This window comes from Martes martes (genome assembly GCF_963455335.1).
Source record: "Martes martes genome assembly, chromosome: 17".
In the NCBI taxonomy this organism is placed as follows: Eukaryota; Metazoa; Chordata; class Mammalia; order Carnivora; family Mustelidae; genus Martes; species Martes martes.
Genome location: NC_137905.1, coordinates 48,951,007 through 48,966,859, shown reverse-complemented (window position 1 = coordinate 48,966,859; position 15,853 = coordinate 48,951,007). Strand labels below are relative to the sequence as shown.

Below are 15,853 nucleotides of genomic sequence, written 5' to 3'. Positions count from 1 at the left end.
TTTTAAAAATGTAAAAATCATTCTTAGCTCAGGTGCCATACAAAACAGGTGGCAAGGGGCACCAGGGTGGGTCAGTTGTTAAGCCTCTGCCTTCCACTCAGGTCACGATCACGGGATCCTGGGATCGAGTCCCACATCGGGCTCCCCGCTCCGAGGGAAGCCTGCTTTTCCCTCTCCACTCCTGCTGCTTGTGTTCCCCCTCTCGCTGTCTCTGTCAAATAAACAAATAAAATCTTAAACAAACAAACAAAAACAGGTGGCAGGACCTCTACCTAGAGAGACTGACCTATGTACGCAAGAAGATTGATCAAGGATCAAGCAGCTGCGATGTCAAAGAAAGAAACTGAAAATAGTTTAAATGTCCATCAAAGGGCACCTCGGTGGCTCGGTCAGTTAAGTGTCTGCCTTTGACCCAGGTCATGATCTTGGGATCCAGGGATCAAGTTCCACGTGGGGCTCTCTGCTCTGCAGGGTCGGCTTCTCCCTCTCCTTCTGTCCCTCCCTCCTGTTCATAATCTCTCTCTCTCTCATAAAGAAATAAAATCTAAAAAAAAGAAGAAAAAATGTCCATCGGGGTACCTGGGTGGCTCAGTGGGTTAAGCCTCTGCCTTTGGCTCAGGTCATGATCTCAGGGTCCTGGGATCGAGCCCCACATCAGGCTCTCTACTTAGCAGGGAGCCTGCTTCCCTCTCTCTCTCTGCCTACCTCTCTGCCTACTTGTGATCTCTCTCTCTCTGTCAAATAAGTAAATAAAATCTTTTTTTAAAAAAATGTCCATCAAGAGGAGGATGGATAGTGAAAACCATTGTATCCCCTTGTCTACAGTGCTGGGTAGCAGTGAAAAAAAAAAAATGAGGGGTTTGTAAATAGCGTGAAAGTAGTCTCCAAGGTATCACTGAGGGAAAAAAAATAATCATAAAGTGATCTACAGTATGAAAAAAATTAAGAAAACACCAAAGTTCCTACATACATGTGTGTACACGCAGAGTAAAAGGTCTGAAAAGGGCCACGCCAAACTCATTACAGTGGTTACCAATAGGATAGAGAATGGGCATTTGATGGTCATAGACATGTCAAGACATCCCAAGCCTCATCTTGAAAATGCCACGTTCCATCCAGCCTCTAGGCTTTTGCCCTGGCTGTGCCCCAGGACACGCTTCCCTGGGATATTTGCATGGCTGGCCCCTTCTCAGAGAGCTTCCCTGTTTAAAACCCCAGGTGGAAAACTGAATGCCTGAGGGGTAGGGGGGAGAAAGAGTTTTAATTTTTTTTTAAGATTTTATTTATTTGACAGAGAGAGAGAGAGAGTACAAGCAGGGGGAGCTGCAGAGGGAGAGGGAGAAGCAGGCTCCCCGCTGAGCAGGGAGCCGACCTAGACTCAATCCCAGGACCCTGGGATCATAACTTGAGCTGAAGGCAGATGCTTCACCGACTGAGCCACCCAGATGCTTTCTTTTTCTTCTTCTTCTCTTTCTTCTTTTTAAGATTTTATTTATTTATGTGAGAGAGAGAGAGCACAAGCAGGCAGAATGAGAGAGGGAGAAGCAGGCTCTCCGAACAGATAGACCGATGTGGGGCTCCATCCCAGGATCCTGGGATCATGACCTGAGCAGAAAGGCAGATGCTTAACTGACTGAGACACCCTGGTGCCCCAAGACGTCTCATTTTTCTACACCATTTTGCACCCTTAAAAATTGGAACCAGGTGAACTTTTCCCCCAATCAAAACAAAACAAAACAAAAATTTTTTTAAAAAACCAACAAAGTAGTCCCCCTAGACATCTTATCACCCTCTCCTGTTTTATTTTCCTTGAGACACTTATCAGTATCTGAGATACTATCAGTTACCTTGTTCAGTGTCTCCCCACATAGGAGGAGGTGGCCTTTCCCCCACCCCCGCCACGGGAGGGGAAGGGGCGGGACCTCAGGGGTTCTGCCTGGCTGAGAGCAGCCCCTCCCCCTCCGCACACAGCCCGTGCCTCAGTACGCATCTGCCAAATGACTAGACAAATAATGTCTGAGTTGTTTTTTTTTTTCTACAAGAAATTTATTTTGAGTTCTGTATCATTAAAATTTAATAATCAATACTCTCCCGTAACTTCTCCCAAAACATGAAGAATTGGAAGGAAGAGGTTATTGAACTGGGTGATCACATGAGGGTCCATTTAGCTCAAAATGTTTCAAAAACTCTTGATTTGGTTTGGGGTAGGGTTTTTTTTTTTTCTTTCTTCCTTTTCTTTTCTTTTCTTTCTTTCTTTTTTTTTTCAGTTCAGAGGGTGGTTGGAATTTCCCCTCTCTTAAGACTTTCTGTGAGAGGGAAGTAGGAGAAGGGGAAATGAGCATTCTGGGGTTTCTCCATCCGTTTGTCTTCTTTCCGCTGGCCTGTGTAGCTGGGGAAGGAGAGTTTTCTTCCTTAGTTCCTTTGAGGCCCCAGCTGGGCAGAGGGTCCCCAAAGGGCAACAGCTGTCAGGCCTCCGAGTCCGAGGAAGAGTCCGAAAGGGTGCCAGTGGGCTTTCCTGCCCCATGCGGCCCCTTCTGGAACAAAGAAGGTGGGAAATGGCTACTTAGAACCTCCTCTTCGTTCTCAGTATCTGCTCCCCTCTATTCTGGAATCACCACTCCCATTTTCCTATCTCCCCATCTCCCAATCCATCAGGTTCGGGTGGAGTGGACCTCAGCCCCAAGCGCTAGGCGTCCCCATCCGGCCCAGCCTGGCCAGTCAGAGACGGGGTGACTGGTCAGACAGGTGGTCCGGGGTGGCCAATGAGAACCAGCCGTGGAACCAGGGCTTCCGCTACTGGGAACCTGGTGGGCTCTCTTCGCTGGGGATGTTGGGCTCCTGGCACTTGGGAGGCTAGAGCTGCAACTCTCTGCTACTTTGTGCAGAGATCCTGCCTGCAAATGACGTCAGAGATGAGAAAGTAAAACTAAAGAGGTGGTTCCTGATGACATCATCTGACAGTTGGAGTAGTCATGCCTTCTGTCCTCGAAGTCTTCAATTACATGACCCAGTAAGTTCCCTATTTCGCTTTCCCAGGTGGAATTGGGTTTCTGTCAATTGCAAATCAAACAGTCTTGACAAACACCTCCACTGCTGCTGAGGAATTATCATCAATCACTCCCAGATGGGGGTTATTTACCTGAAATCCCTTTTCTACCTTGCAAAGGACTGGGGGCTTGAGCCCTGACTCCCATCCCCTGCCTTAGTTTCTGTGGCTCTACCCACCACCTCTTCCCAAAGCTCCAAGCTCTCTCTGAGCCCAGTTCACCACTTCTCTCATCCAAGACCCAGACCATCCTCAGAGATGTCCCCGGATGGTCTCTGTAGCACATTCAGGGCTTGGGATTAGTTGTAAACATTCCTGGAATTTCTCTGCCTTATTTATGGACGGAAGCGGTGGTGCTTGGGATGATGGGGTTTTACAGAGTAATGCAGGGGACACATTTCTCAAGAAGAGGAGCAGTCTCTTCTCTGCTTCTGCTTTCCTCCCTCCCTTGCCCCCATCATGTCTAGCACAATGCTTTAGGGCTAGGAGTGATAATTTATTAATATATCAGGCAAGTCCCTTGTCTCCTCTGGCCCTGAATTTCCCCAACACTAAAGGAAGTAGGAGGGCTGGGTTACAGGCTTCCAAGAGCAATATTCAAGAACATGGGGTCCTTACCTGCCAGCGGCGTCCCGAGGCTTGGCGGAGCTGAGAATAAGCTTCAGCAATGACCGTGGCCCTGGAGAGCAGAGAGAGGCCCTTAGGAGGGGACCCTCCTTCTACCACCCCTCCCCCATCCCACCTCACAGCCCCCCCCCCCAACTCACTTGCAGTACAGCCCTCCCCCAGGAGGTAAGTCTGGGATGTCCTCCGAGGCTAGAGTCCAGAAAACCGTGTTCAGGCTGGGGGGCTCCTGAGCAGACGAACACAGCTCTGAGAGGGAGGCAGGATTACGGGGGTGTCCTTGCCCGCTGACCACCCCTCCCGCTAGGCTCCTGGAGCCTGCTCACCGGAGACCCTGCGGCCCAGGGCTGCGTCCAGCGCCAGCTCCTTCCTGATCGCCTCCTCACAAGGCCTCGGGGCCCCAGGGAAGCAGACCAGGATGCAGGTCATGTTGTCCAGGCTGCCCTGGAGAAAGTGGAGAAAAGGGAGCCTGGTGGGACACAGCTGAATGCCCCAGCACTGGGCTCCATGTCCTTGGAATTGGAGCTTCCCAACAATCTCAGCGTTCTAGCGCCCTCCTCCCGTCTGATTAGGCCCATTTCTCTCAAGTCTCACCCATCTGCCATTCTAAACCAAGTCCTCAGACCGGGACCAGTCACCTAGACCACGCCCCCCTCACTGTCCTAGCCTCACTCTATCACGGAACCCTGCCCCTTCGCTGAAGCTCCTCCCACTCCGCCACCCTGTTGCTGTTCCTTCTGGCACTAATCATACCTCAGGACCCACTCCTAAAACCCAAGGCAGTCCCGTTCCAAAAGGCCTCGCCCTTTCTGTTAAGTTCCTCCCTCTTACCTATCCAGCACCACAGGGCTCTCCCACCTCGCTTCAAGACAGCCCTCAGTCTCCGCCCCCTCCATACTTTGGCCCTGCCCACTCCGGCAGGCCACGCCCGATGGTGGACCCTTACCGGTCCTCTAGTTTGAGGGAGCCTCTCGCTCAAAATCCTTTTTCCCTAGATCCTTTAAATTCTTCCCCTCAGTGACTCCAAGCCCCGCCCCCAGGACCTTGCACAGACACGTGTCCAATAGCTGCGCGCAGAGAAGCTCCGGGGCCAGGCCTAAGCAGAGGCGCGACGCCACCAGCCCCGCCAGGGCAGCGCCAGACATCACGTCCCACACACCGTCAGAGGCCAATAGCACGAACTCGTCCTCAGCCTGGCGAGCCAGGGCGGTCACCTCAGGCTCCGCGGAAACGAGCTGCAGCTCAGGGGGCCTTCCCGGGGCCTCTTTGTAAGCAAAGTCGCCCAGCGCTCGGGATACTGCCAGAGAGCCTTCGAGGCGCCGGCGGCAGATGGTGCCTCCCGCGTTGTGGATGCGGTCCCGTTCCCGGGGCCGGAGGGGCCGATGGTCCTCGGTGCTGAAGGCCATGGCGCCGGCGCGACTCAGCACCGCTCGGGAGTCACCGCAGTGCGCCAGGTACAGAAAACGCTGGGAGACGAGCAACGCCAAGGCGGTGGAGCCCCCCGGCTCGCCCCGAGGCCAGAGCTCACGCAGCCGTGCGTCCGCGCTCAGGAAGGCTTGGCGTAGCGCCCCGCGCACTCCCTCGGGTTCGCCAGGCGCCGGGCCCAGTGCCTCCAGCACGTGGTCCGGCAAGTGGCGCGCGCCGAAAAGGGCAGCTCGCGCCCCGCCGTGGCCGTCGAGGACCGCAAAGAATGCCCAGCCTGGCGGTAGCCCGGGCAGCGCGAGCCAAACGCAGTGCGCATCCTCCATGTGCGCGCGCCAGCCTTGCACAGCGCTCGCACCGAAGCTCAGGCCGCAAGTTGCGGCCGCACCCCCGTGCGGCCGCTGGACGCATCGCGGCGCGTCCAGGAGCGACTGAGGCCCGTGGTGAGTCCTGTGCCCCTCCTCCTCTTCCTCTTCTGACTCCTGTTTTTTAGAGGCTGGCCAGAGGAGACACTCCAGCAGGCGGGCAAAGGCAGCCATCCTTCAGCCCTGGGATCAGGAAGCCTCCACCCTCTGCACCTGGACCCCACCCCCCCACTCCATTAATCCCCTCCACGCTGAGATTTTAAACCACCTAAATCTCCTTCCTGAGCCCTTGACCTGCACTCAAGTCGAGTTACTAGAAGAGACTGGACTCCTGGGTGTCCTCTCTAGTGCACCTTCAAAGTGATGTTTGGGATCTGGGTCACAGGAAAATAATAGTAGTAAACAGCACTTACCATGTGCTACCACTATTTACATAATCTCTGATTCAACGAAAAGGAAACTGAGTCATAAAAGAAGTAAACAGTGTGGCAGGAAAACGAACTCTAGAATTCATGTTCTCTATACTCTTAGCTTTGGGTCCCAGCTTTGGTCCCTCTAAGGTCCTCCTACCTCAGTGGTCCCGCCCCCAGTTTCAAAATCTTTAAGTCCTTTATTTATTCTGTTCGAACCCTGCACTTCTGGGTCTTGCCCCGGGACTTCAGTTGCGTCTGTTCCAGGTCCTACCCATCCATTCAAGCACACAGCCTCAGACGCTACTAATTTCCGCAGTTTTAGCTCCTCCTCTTAACTACAGTCCCAGTCCCCACATTCTGGAGAGCCTGGCCCCCTTTCGGTAGGTTACGTCTACCTTCTGGGCTGCGCCCCCTCCCCAGCCTGTAATTTCCTAATTTTTCTAGGCCTTGCCTCTACCTTCTTGGTCTTCGACGTCGCCTACCTGCATAATTCTAAATTAACTTAAGCCCCACTCATATCTGAGCCCCTCCCCTTGCCGCAAACTTTTTGAGTAGTTTCACCTGCCCCCTATCCCACTCACTCTGAGGTTCTCAGCTCCGACCGTACCTCGCAGCGGTAGTCTTTACACCCTCTCCTGAATGCCTCCCCTGGCTCCGCCCCAACCCACTCTGAGATCCTCGCCCTTATTCTAGGCGCCTTCAACCATTCTCGCCCTGAGCCCCTTCCCCCGCCCTATCCTAGGCTCCTCCACTCTTCCGCTGGAGGCCGCGCCTCCTTCCATCAGGCCCCGCCCTTCAAACCTCCTTCCGCGCCTTTTCCTCCCAGTAGTATAATCTTGCCCCGCCCCTTTCGCAGAAAAGCCACGCCCCCTCCCTTGCCCCTCTGTGTTTACCCGCCCCCCTCCCCCTCCCCGCCCTTAGGTTCCGCCCCGCTGGTCCACTGGCCCCGCCCCCGGCCCCGCGCTGCAGTGCTTTCCCAGCCGCGGCCCCGCCCGCCCCCGCCGAGCGGAGCAGAGGGCGGCGGCGGCCGCGGCTGCTGCTGCTGTTGCTGCTGCTGCTGGAGCGGCCCGGGAGGAGGAGGCGGCGAGGATGGCGGCGGCGTCGTGGGCGCGGCGGAGATGAGCGCCGGCGGCCCCAGGCCCAGGGCGGCGTGGCCGGAGTGGGCGGGGGTCCCGATGCAGGCCGGAGGAGGGCCATGGGGCAGGTCCTGCCGGTCTTCGCCCACTGCAGTGAGTAGGGGGAGGCTCAGGCCTGGTGTGGGGCCCAGAGGCCCGGGTGGGCTCCTTCCCAGTAACCCCTCCGTGCAGGGTCGCGGGAGAATTGGGATGGGGGAGGAGGCAAAAGAGACAAAGGAAGCTCTCCCCTCCCCCCCGCAGTCTAGCGGCGATGGGGGCGACTTGACCCGGAGGACCTGAGTGAGTCAAGGCGGAGGTGGGGGGCACTGAGATAGCTAACGGGGGTCGCGCCCGACTCTGGGATATGGCGCCGGACCCCACCCAGAGATGAGTACACTCTCCGGGAGCTGTCCCTTCGCCCTGGTGCTGGCCGCAGCCAGCGGGGAGGGGAGTTGAATGGAGGGGTAGAACCAGGATAGAGAAGAGGGATTTAACCACCAGCCTCCATCATCCATCTTCGCATCCCACCTCCGTTTTCTGCCCAGACTCAGAGGCTGCCCCGACCTCGCCCAAATTGTCCAACATCCTGCCCCTTGGAAACAGCCATCCCTGGACTCCTGGGTCCTTACTGAGCTTTACCACTAGTAGTAACCCTGGAAGACACCCATTCTACTCTGGGCCTCCGATTCCCCAGCTGCCAAAACGAGGTGGGGGGCGGGAAGGGCATCTGCTTTCAGTTTCCAAACAGTATTGAGCATCTCATGTAGGCAAAAGCCCCAAGCTAGATCTGAGGGGCTAAGTCCCACAATAGAAAATACCTTATCTGATCCTCGCGATCTCTGAGACCAGGGCTCTAACAGTCCTCGTCTAACATTTTCTGTCTCACACCCCTGTGGTGCCCACAGCTAAGAATTTCAGCACTCTCAGGTCTGGCCACTTGCATGTCCTAGGAGTCCAGATGCCAAAATTCTAAGCATTTGTTATTTCAACATTAAAGCGTTATCATCCCAACATTCTAAAATCTTGTCCTTACCTGGGCTTGCAAAGGAAAGCCCTACCTGATCCCTAAAACCACCACCTCCCTGCCCTCCTCTCCCACCCTTCTCCCTCCCAGCCAACTCTGTTCTAGTCATTTCTTCTCACCTCTCTGTTGCTCAGATTTGCCAGGCATAGTGCCTGCCTCGGGGCCTTTGCACTAGGCTTTTTTCTCTGCCCGGAAGACTCTTTCCTAGACATCTGTATGGCTCCCTGTCTTCATTCAAGGCTCTGTTCAAATGTAATCTTACCAAAGAAGTCTTCCTGGCCACCCTGTCTGAAAATAGCACCCTTTCACTTTCTCTTCCCTCACCATGCTCTATTTTACTCCACACACTTAGCACCCAGCATCATATATGTGTGTATTGTCTTTCTCACCAGGAGAGTGTAAGCCCTAGGAGGGCAGGGATTTTGTCTGTTTTGTTCACATTTGTATTCTCAGTCTAAAACAGTGCTTGGTACAAAGTAGGTGTTCAATAAATGGTTTTTGAAAGAGTGAACTAATTGAAACCTCCTAAAATTCCTAATTTGAAAACTCCTGAGATTAAGATTCCTTGATTTGAATTTGTAAGGCTGAGCTTCTGGTAGCACTATAGTAAGGTTTTACAGTCTGTATGTAGAATGTTCTCAAGGTCCTGTGATTCAAATATTCTAAGATTCCTTAATTCGGACCATCCAAGTTTCCAGGACTGGCACACTTCTGTGATTCCGACAGTCTAAGCTTCTAAGAATCTTCGATTCTTTCCCTCTCGCAGAAGAAGCTCCGTCTACAGCATCCTCTACCCCTGACTCCACAGAAGGTAAGGGGGGGGGGCGCGAATGTGAGAGCGGGACTTAAAGGGGCTCACAGCTGGGAAGGGGAGTGAAGAGAGTGGGTTGGGGTCCCTCTTAGAGTAGCTCATACCCTCCTTTGCTCACCGCAGGAGGGAATGACGACTCAGATTTTCGGGAGCTTCACACAGCCCGAGAATTCTCTGAGGACGACGAAGAGACCACGTCGCAGGACTGGGGCACCCCCCGGGAGCTGACCTTCTCCTACATCGCCTTCGACGGTGTGGTGGGCTCTGGAGTGCGCCGGGATTCAGCTGCACGCCGCCCCCGGCCCCAGGGCCGCTCCGTCTCAGAACCGCGAGACCCACTCCCTCAGCCCGGCCTGGGCGACAGCTTGGAGAGCATCCCCAGCCTGAGCCAATCCCCGGAACCTGGGCGCCGCGGTGACCCCGACGCTGCCCCTCCGGCCGAACGCCCCCTGGAGGACCTAGGGCTCCAGCTGGACCAGCTGGGCTGGGCAGCCCGGGGAGCGGGGTCCGGAGAAGACTCCGCCACCAGTAGCTCTACCCCGCTAGAGGACGAGGAGCCTGACGGGCCAGAGGCTGGAGAGGCTGGGAAAGGTGAGATGTCAGAAGGTGCTGGGACCAAAGCCACAAGGGGTGGGTGGTCTCTCCTCAGGGCACCTCCAAGGTGAAAGCTCACAGCCTTCTCTTTCTAACGCGCCAGAACTGGACCTACAACTTGGACTCCCTCAGTCCTCACCGCCGCCGGAAGTCTTGACTCTGCAGCCCAGCCCCGGCTCTGGAACCCCCCAGGCCGGTACCCCGTCCCCACCCCGATCTCGGGATTCGAACTCTTGGCCTGATGAGCCCTCGCGGGAGCAGAAGGAGGAAGAGCCGTGGGGGCGTCTGGAGCGGGAGCCAATCACGGGGCAGTGCCTCGATACCACGGACCAATCAGAATTCACACTGGAACCACTCCTTCTAGGTAAAGTGCTTGAATGAAGGTACTCCCTTGGACTATAGTTAAGGTGGGAGGGTTGGAATTTAAAGGGACCAACCTCGCGAAGGAAGTGAGAGTGGAGAAGAGGAGGTATTGTTATTGGCTAGATATAAGCTCCGCCCTTCAAAAATATTTTCCCGTTTTCTAGGGTTGCCATTGGCTCTTTATGTAGTTCTCCCTCCCACTCGAGCTGTGAGTCCGCCTTTGAGCATTGGGATTGGCTGATGGCTAGAAAAAAAATAATCCCTCTTTTGGAGTGCTCCTCCTAGAGGCTGATTTTGGACAGGACAAACCCCTGACAAAATAAGGCTGTCTTGTGGTTGTGGCCATGGGTCATTTACAAGTAAACTCTATGCCTTTTTAAAACGCTCCTCTTCCCTGACTTGCATCCATTGGCCAGTTGCAAATAGAGCCCGCCTTCCTCTAAAATACGCTTACCCTCCGCGAACGGCCATTGTGATTGTAGACATCATTGCTTTTGGGTGTTTACAAAGAGAGCCACCCCTTTTTGGAACTGTCCCCACCTCTATGGAGAGCCATTGGCTGGGTACAGAGGGGCCCCGCCCCCTACTCCCTCCCTCCCGGTTCCACTGAAGTGGGCAAAATCCCTGAGAAGTAGCAGTGTCCTGTCCTCAGCCTCTCACTTGGAGCAGAGATGGGGAGTAAAGGTGGGCTTGCGGAGCGGGCCGGTGGGACCGGGGTTGGGGGATGGAGCAAACGGGTCCAGATTTTCTCTCATCTCCCTCAAATCTGCGGGTGTGTTTCCTATTGGTCCCCGATTCCCCAGAGCTGCAGGCTGAAGCTGGGGGGTTGTGGGGGTGTCTAGAGAGGGAGTGGAGTGAGCGTGGGGTCCCCTCTCCCCCGAGCCGAGGCTTTGGGGCCCAAGAGCAGGGAGGCCCCCTCCCCCAGTCTCAGGCCCAGGCGGTGCTGTCACTCAGGACCCGGACAGGCCAGCACAGCTGCGGGCCAGGCACCCCCCCTCCCCCCTGCGTGCCTAAACTTAGCCCCCGCCTCAGGCGGCCTGGCCCCTCCCCCTCCCACTGGCACAGGCCTTGGGGAGGCTGCAAGGGAGGGCCCTGCATGGCGGGTAGGGGGAGGCCTGCCCTAGTTAGAGGTAGATGGGATGGTGTGTGTTAGGACAATACAGAAGTGGGGGGAGTCAGACCTTGAGGAGGACCCGTCAGGACGGGTCAGAATTTGAGCAAAGTGAGGGTGGGGGGTGTGTGGAGGGTCTGGAAGGATATTGGGCTCCCAGCTCAGGTCTGAGAGGGGATCACATTATTGGGAAGGCTGTTAATGTTTAGATGGGCAAAATGAAACATTGGAGGGGCACCCAGCCGGCTCAGGGGGTAGAGCCTGCGACTCTTGATCTCCACTCTGGATCCTGGGTCCTGAGTTCAAGCTCCACATTGGGCACAGAGCCCATTTGTTGGGGGTGGGGGGAAGAAGAAGCATTGGAGTCCAGAGGTCAGGGCTAAGGTTGGGCTTGTGAGGTGAATTTAGCATCTCAGAAAGGGGTCAGAAATTTGAATCAGGGCTTAGAAAGGAGGATATTGTTATTAATACATGTAGGACTTAGAAAAGAGCGTGTGGGTGGGAGTATCAAGAAGATACCACTTTACACTTGTCAAGTTGGCAAAAAAAGAAAAAGAACAATAATACCCATTGCTGGGCAGGATGCTGGGAAAAAAGATCATGCTCAAGTTGCTCATGGAAATGAAGATTGTTAACAGTTTTGTTAGCAAACAATCTGATAGTATTTATGATGTTCAGAAACACAGAACTAGTCCACCCAGCCATTTCTCTCTGGGATTCTATCTCTGAAATAGACTCTCTCTGCAGGAAGATAAGAATATCTGTAGAGGGCTGGTGCTTGCAACACTGTTGAGGAATGGGGGTTAAGAAACCAAGTGAATGACCCAGCAATAGATAAATGTTGAATGAAATGAGCGATGGCACAGCCACCTGACAGAATATTGTGGAACCCTGGGGCGCCTGGGTGGCTCAGTGGGTTAAAGCCTCTGCCTTCGGCTCAGGTCATGATTCCAGGGTCCTGGGATCAAGCCCCACATAAGGCTCTCTGCTCAGCGGGGAGCCTGCTTCCCCCTCCCCCCCTCCGCCTGCCTACTTGTGATCTCTCTCTCTCTCTCTCTCTCTGTGTCAAATGAATAAATAAAATCTTTAAAAAAAAAAAAAAAAAAAAAAGAATATTGTGGAACCCTTATAAAGAATGAATCAAGAGCTCTTCCAACTGCCGAGGAGGGAAAAGAGTGGGTTGTGCGTGAGGCAGAGAACTGTATAGATGATTCCATTTTTCATAAGTAATGACCAAAAATTGTATCCACACATGATCTACAGGCAGGACTTGCTAGACGGTTAACTTGGGTTTTCTAGGAGAAGAGGGGAAGCAGCTGGGAAGAAAACAAGATAATCAGAAATCGGGAAATTGAGTTCAGGGGCAGGCCAGGTGTGTCCAGAGGTCAGGGTTCAGCCCTGAGACAGGAAGTGGGACGTCAAGAGATCAGCCAGGCCAGGTGCAAAGCCCAGCCTGAGCGCCCGGCCCCCTCTCCCTCCACAGTGGCGGACCTGCTGTACTGGAAGGACACAAGGACGTCAGGAGTGGTCTTCACCGGCCTCATGGTCTCCCTGCTCTGCCTCCTGCACTTTAGCATCGTGTCCGTGACCGCCCACGTGGCCCTGTTGCTGCTCTGTGGCACCATCTCTCTCAGGGTTTACCGAAAAGTGCTGCAGGCTGTGCACCGGGGGGACGGTGCCAACCCCTTCCAGTGAGAACCCCTGGCCCCTGACCTTGACCTCTGTGTTGACCAAAGGGGTGGTCTGACCCTTGACCTCCAGTCAGGCACGACTCATGCTGACCCTGACCCTTCCTGTTCTTGTTTCTGTCCAACCTGACTCTGACCCTGACTTTCCAGCCCTAACCTCTGATCCTAACCTCTTAACCTTAATCCTTGATCCCATCTCTTGCCCCTGACCTTGGCCGTAGCCCAGTACATCTGGCCATCTCCTCAAACCCCTATTTCTTGCCTTTGTCCCAGCCACACCCCTCAGCCTGGGCTGGTCCACAATTGAGGTGTCTGACACTCCTTTGTCCTCCCAGGGCCTATCTGGATGTGGACCTGACCCTGACTCGGGAGCAGATGGAACGTTTGTCCCAGCAGATTGCCTCCCGAGTGGTCTCTATGGCCATCCAGCTGCGGCATTTCTTCCTGGTAGAAGACCTCGTGGACTCCCTCAAGGTGCCCCTAAAACCCCCACTCCCTCCTGGGTTCCCGGCATTCACCTGGCTGCACCTGGGTGGGTAGGAGGGCCGTTGCTGGGGAAGTTCACAGGCCTGGGGAGGGCCCTGTAGACTCTACTGACCCTGACCCTGACCCTCACCCCCAGCTGGCCCTTCTCTTCTACATCTTGACCTTCGTGGGTGCCGTCTTCAATGGTTTGACTCTTCTCATTCTGGGTGAGCTGGGAAGGCTGTGGGGGGTGGGGTGGGGAGGTGGGTCATTGGGGTTTGGTGGAAGACAGGGTTCTAGATGGAACTGTTAATCCCTTGGGAGAACCCTGACCGCCCCCCCCCCCATTTCTGTGCCTACAGGAGTGATCTGTTTATTCACTGTCCCCTTGCTGTATCGGCAACACCAGGTGGGTGTGACAGGCTCTCAGTTGGCAGTGTCCTGGCCAAACACGGGTGGTCTGACTACTCCCCGCTTCCCCACCCCCCAGCCAGTGTCCTACTGACAGATGTCCGAGCCAGAGACAGGAGGATCAACCAGTATTTCCCCCTCTGGAAGAGTCGGGCTCTGATTGACTGATGTCCCAGTCAGGCACAGGTGGTCTTCTATGCTCTTCCTCAGTGCAGCTAGAGTCTAACGACTATGTCAGCAGCCAGAGAGAAGTGTTTTGATCGGTGTCCCCTGTGCAGAGCCAGGATCCAACTGACATGCCCCAACCCAAGGCAGGTGCTCTAACCGATGCTTTCACCCCAAAACTGCCAAGGACGGTCAACACTGGGTGGGGCGGCTGTTGACCAGAACACCGAGAGAACCGAGGCCAAGTGACATATATCCCACCCAGAGACCGGCAGATGAACTGACATTCCCTTCTCCCGCACAGATGAGACACATGCCTGCCAGAGAGAGTACGAACTCCCTCGTGTGCTGGAAGCCCCAAGACTCTCAGAGTTGGTCACATTGTGAATTAAACTCGTGTTTAAGTCAATCCACGCAGGGACTTGACAACCAACACCAATGGCCCACACTCTCACCTGACTCACACACAGACACACGCACGTACAACTCCCTCGAAGATTCATCGTCATGCTCAGGAAACAGAACTTACTGGCAAATTCCTGTGTGTCTGCCTGACGTCATTCCCCACACAGAACTTGGCCCAATGTACTGACACTTCAGCTTGAACTTCTGACTTCCAAGACTATTTTATCAGGCTTAGAGTTGAAGGTGGAGTAATGGGTCGCTCTCCCCAGTTTCTCATTTGATGGGGGGGGGAGGGGGAGGGAGGAAGCAGCCTCCTGAATGCATCAGGGAGAAGAACCCCTCCAATCTCTCCTTCTTGGTCTCCCCAGGCCCAGATGGACCAGTATGTGGGATTGGTGACCAATCAGTTGAGCCACATCAAAGCTAAGTAAGGGCATGGGATGGAGAGGGATGGGATGGGGATGGGGGAAGCTTAGGAACTTTTTTTCCAGATATTACCTGTCTCTAAATCTCTTGGGGAGGGCAGGGGCTGGGTTTGGGCACTCAGGTCCTCCACCTTGCCCCCTGCCCCCCGCCCCAGTCCAGATTTCCCCTTAGTTCTCTGATTCCTGCGGGTCGTTTGCCCTCCTCTGTGACTCTACTTGTTTCTCCCTCAGGATCCGAGCTAAGATCCCAGGGTCCGGAGCCCTCGCCTCGGCAGCAGCCGCAGTCTCTGGAGTCAAAGCCAAAGCCGAATGAAAGGGGTGTCTCTGCCCTCGGGACGCCTGCCCCCATCCCCCGCAGCCCTCTGCCCAACTCCGTCTCCCTTCCATCCCCACCCTCCCTCCGCCTCCACCCCCGCCCGAGCCATTTGCCATTTCCCCGGCGGGTGTCTGGATCACCCGCACCAGGGAGTTTGTGGAAATTGCCTGAGCGGCCAGGACTACATCTCCCACGAGGCTCTGCTCTAGGAGTCCCGGAAAGGCTAAGCACCTTGGCTGCGGCGCCTGCTGGGACTTGTAGTTGCCTAGATAGGGCACCCGGCCTGCACTTCCGCGACCCTGCCGCTGGAGGCGCCGTGAGAGATTGGTGTCTCCTGGACGCCACTAGCCCCAAAGCCAGGGCTTTGCATGGGGCCCAGGGGAGGCCTGAGCTTGGATTTACACTGTAATAAAGACTCCTGTGGAAAACCCAAGGCCTCCTGTGCTTCCAGCCTCCTCCAACTTTCACCTTCTTGCACCGACAAGCACCTAAGTGCTATTCAAGGAGGAACCTTCCCCATCTATCCAGAAGGAGCTCCCTCATAATCTGTCTATATTATGAAACGATTGAGGGGAAGAGGCCGAGTGACCCTCGTCCCAGGGCTAGCCAAGCCTTTGACAGCCGTTTTCCGTTCCTGTGCCCAAGGCAGACATCACTAGTCGATCCCACACTCTGCCCACCCGGCAGCCCTCTCACCTGAGCCCCAGATCCGTGCCCAGGTGCCTTTTGGACGGCTCCCTCCACAAACACATCCAAACCTTTAATTGTCCTACCTCATTTCCAGCTCAGGGATGTCTGCTCTGCCACTTTGTCATCAGGCTAGAGACCTCGGTGTGGCCCTGGATTCCTACTTCCTCAGCCCCAACATCTAGTAAGTCAGGAGACGATGCCTATCCTCTCTCTCAAATGTCTCTCATCCCACCACTTCTCTCTATCCACTTACCTTGGGACCGAATAAAGGGCCTCGTGGCCTTTCTGGGCCTCAGGTTCCAAAACCTAGGAAGAAAGGAGGCAGGAGATTGGGTTCTTTTTTTTTTTTTTTTAAGATTTTATTTTTATTTATTTATTTGACAGAGATCACAAGTAGGCA

At 54.8% G+C, this 15,853-nt stretch overlaps 2 protein-coding genes across 3 annotated transcripts; one reads left to right on the top strand and one right to left on the bottom strand.

The window, feature by feature from the left end:
* Positions 1 to 2,035: 2,035 nt before the first annotated feature.
* PPM1N (protein phosphatase, Mg2+/Mn2+ dependent 1N (putative)) lies at positions 2,036 to 5,631 on the bottom strand (the record flags this gene model as incomplete). The annotated part of the gene is made up of 5 exons (XM_080829556.1): positions 2,036 to 2,534; positions 3,665 to 3,725; positions 3,814 to 3,919; positions 3,997 to 4,114; positions 4,714 to 5,631. 5 exons carry the CDS (start codon positions 5,629 to 5,631, stop codon positions 2,466 to 2,468), a joined length of 1,272 nt encoding a protein of 423 aa, XP_080685682.1. The 3' UTR covers positions 2,036 to 2,465.
* A 1,374-nt stretch (positions 5,632 to 7,005) lies between these two features.
* On the top strand, positions 7,006 to 15,207 carry RTN2 (reticulon 2). 2 transcript variants are annotated; one of them, XM_080828453.1, is made up of 10 exons: positions 7,006 to 7,099; positions 8,776 to 8,820; positions 8,944 to 9,411; positions 9,518 to 9,778; positions 12,372 to 12,579; positions 12,912 to 13,050; positions 13,199 to 13,268; positions 13,404 to 13,450; positions 14,391 to 14,449; positions 14,679 to 15,194. In XM_080828453.1, exons 1-10 carry the CDS (start codon positions 7,066 to 7,068, stop codon positions 14,758 to 14,760), a joined length of 1,413 nt encoding a protein of 470 aa, XP_080684579.1. In that variant the 5' UTR covers positions 7,006 to 7,065; the 3' UTR covers positions 14,761 to 15,194. The 2 variants fall into 2 exon arrangements, with proteins under 2 accessions (XP_080684579.1, XP_080684578.1); XM_080828452.1 differs by lacking the exons at positions 7,006 to 7,099; positions 8,776 to 8,820; positions 8,944 to 9,411; positions 9,518 to 9,778 and adding an exon at positions 10,087 to 10,461 and having other exon boundaries at positions 14,679 to 15,207.
* Positions 15,208 to 15,853: the final 646 nt, after the last annotated feature.